The sequence below is a fragment of the Herpailurus yagouaroundi genome, unplaced genomic scaffold (assembly GCF_014898765.1).
Source record: "Herpailurus yagouaroundi ecotype Mexico unplaced genomic scaffold, PumYag 62867, whole genome shotgun sequence".
In the NCBI taxonomy this organism is placed as follows: Eukaryota; Metazoa; Chordata; class Mammalia; order Carnivora; family Felidae; genus Herpailurus; species Herpailurus yagouaroundi.
Window position 1 is genome coordinate 1 of NW_024416614.1, and position 1,923 is coordinate 1,923.

At 50.9% G+C, this 1,923-nt stretch overlaps 1 protein-coding gene across 1 annotated transcript in view; it reads right to left on the reverse strand.

Annotated features, from left to right (window-relative positions):
- Window positions 1-6: 6 nt before the first annotated feature.
- Window positions 7-1,923, reverse strand: part of LOC121024288 (AN1-type zinc finger protein 2A-like) — a 3,518-nt gene continuing 1,601 nt past the window's right edge. The window contains 1 exon segment of the mRNA XM_040466544.1: window positions 7-835. Within this exon segment, the coding sequence (XP_040322478.1) occupies window positions 675-835 (161 nt within the window). The 3' untranslated portion in view covers window positions 7-674.

A 1,923-nucleotide genomic window follows, 5' to 3' on the forward strand; every position in this document is an offset into this window, starting at 1 on the left:
CAGAAAGTAGGGAAACTTGGATCTAGCCTTAAGAGAAATACAGACAGAATCGCTCAGCTGTGTCCTCAGAGAGACGAGCCCCGGAAGGCCTGTGCAGGGACCCCACTCGTCTCCAGGGCGGGGCGGGGGCGGGCAGCCAGGCAGGTGGCAGCGTAGCAATGGGGCCGGTAGCCCATGCTCAGCCTACACCGTGCCGAACCAGCTAACGATGCCCACGACTACAAGGGAATAAGACAAACCCGAGACACAGCAGCGCACACACCTGGAGAAAAGGACGGAGCCCAAGCGACCAAGACTGGTGAGGAGAATGGGGCCTGCTATTTTCACTGGCATGATTTACTCCAAGTGAACAAACGTACAACTCTCACGAAGAACGCTGCAAGGTCAAATTGTATATACCCTTTTACGTTTCACTAGGAGCAGCTAATAAAAGCGCACCTTAACCAAACGGTTCTAGAAACCACGTTAGCTCTTCACTTTGGGAGAAAAAGTATGAAATTCCTATAGAAGCAGCAGATCCTAGCAGAGACTCTAATATTTAGAAAATACGTTCCCGTATCTGTAAAAGCCCATGCCGTCCACTACTTGGGGAAAGCACTGACATCACTAAGGTTTCATCTGTAAGCAGACGATTAGGACTACGATTAGATAGTTAGATAATGGACCTTTCCCCCCTACGGAAAAAAATCCCCATTCACAGAGTGGACAGAATTTGTCCTCACCTTCTCTTTCTTCCGAGGATGACAGCTACACTCTCAATCAATGTGCTCACCAACCACCACATCTGGGATCTCTCCCTTTTTTACCGGTAATGGTTTGTTACAAAGTGGGCGCACTGGGGCCCGAACGTCCCAAAAATAATGATATAAAATCATATTCCAGATTCAGACAAAACTCACAAAAGGAAAAGGTATAGTGCATTGAAAATCAAATAGAGGACAAGCACGGATGTTCCGACTGTTCATTAGAAGACGGCGTTGTTACCACTGAGGATGAATAGTAAGGCTTCCCTACAGATTCAGGACAAAAAGTGGAATCCAGTAGAATTACACCTAACAGACTGTTAACCAGCTGTGGACACGACCCTGAGACGGTGAAAGGCAGCCAAAGAAAAGCTGGTGAAACGGATCTGGTCTCAGGGCAGCAGGGCCGTTCATCCAGCACCGCCCTGGCAGGTGGGGAGCCAGCCCGGACACCTCTGGAACAGAGAGAACGGAAGGGAACACTACCGTGAACAGCCTCCGGCTCCCTCCAACTGCCAACAGCCCGCCTGATCCTTTTGTGGCTTTCACCCGCAGGGAGATGCACGCGGCTGACTGGAGAGCACACAGCTAGGCTGAGCTCTCAGGTTCATTAACAGCCACCCAAGCAGACGGCAGGGGAGGGGCTCTATAGGGAAGAACCAAGCGCCCAGCAGATGCGCGTCCAGCAGTTAAAAACCTCAGAGCCAGGGCAGGAGCTAAGGAAACTAACCTCAGCAAGAAAACGGACGGACGTGACAACTGACATCCAAACGTGTCATCACAGCGTGAGGAGGCCTGCTGTCTGGGTCAAGCCGCAGGGTCGCCAGGAACACTCCCTCAGTTGACAACTCTGTGCCAAATAAGGCATTACTACTGATGTCTAGCCAGACTCTCCCTATCTAGGGACGTGGGGAGGTCAAGCCAACAAATCAACTGCATAGTTTGGCCTAGTCATCGGGGCCTGGTAAATAGAAGTCACCCTCCCCCGCCCCCCCAATGACCTAGAAAACACTGGAAGGTCAGACCCCAGCCAACACTAATGAAAGCATGTAATAATGCTCATAAGTCATTCACCTTTCTAACTACCACCTCAAGGAAGCAACATTCGGGCTATAGAGTTCACTAAAATAACCTCTGAATCGGGCACCTGAGCAGCTCAAGCGGGGGCACCTGATGGGTT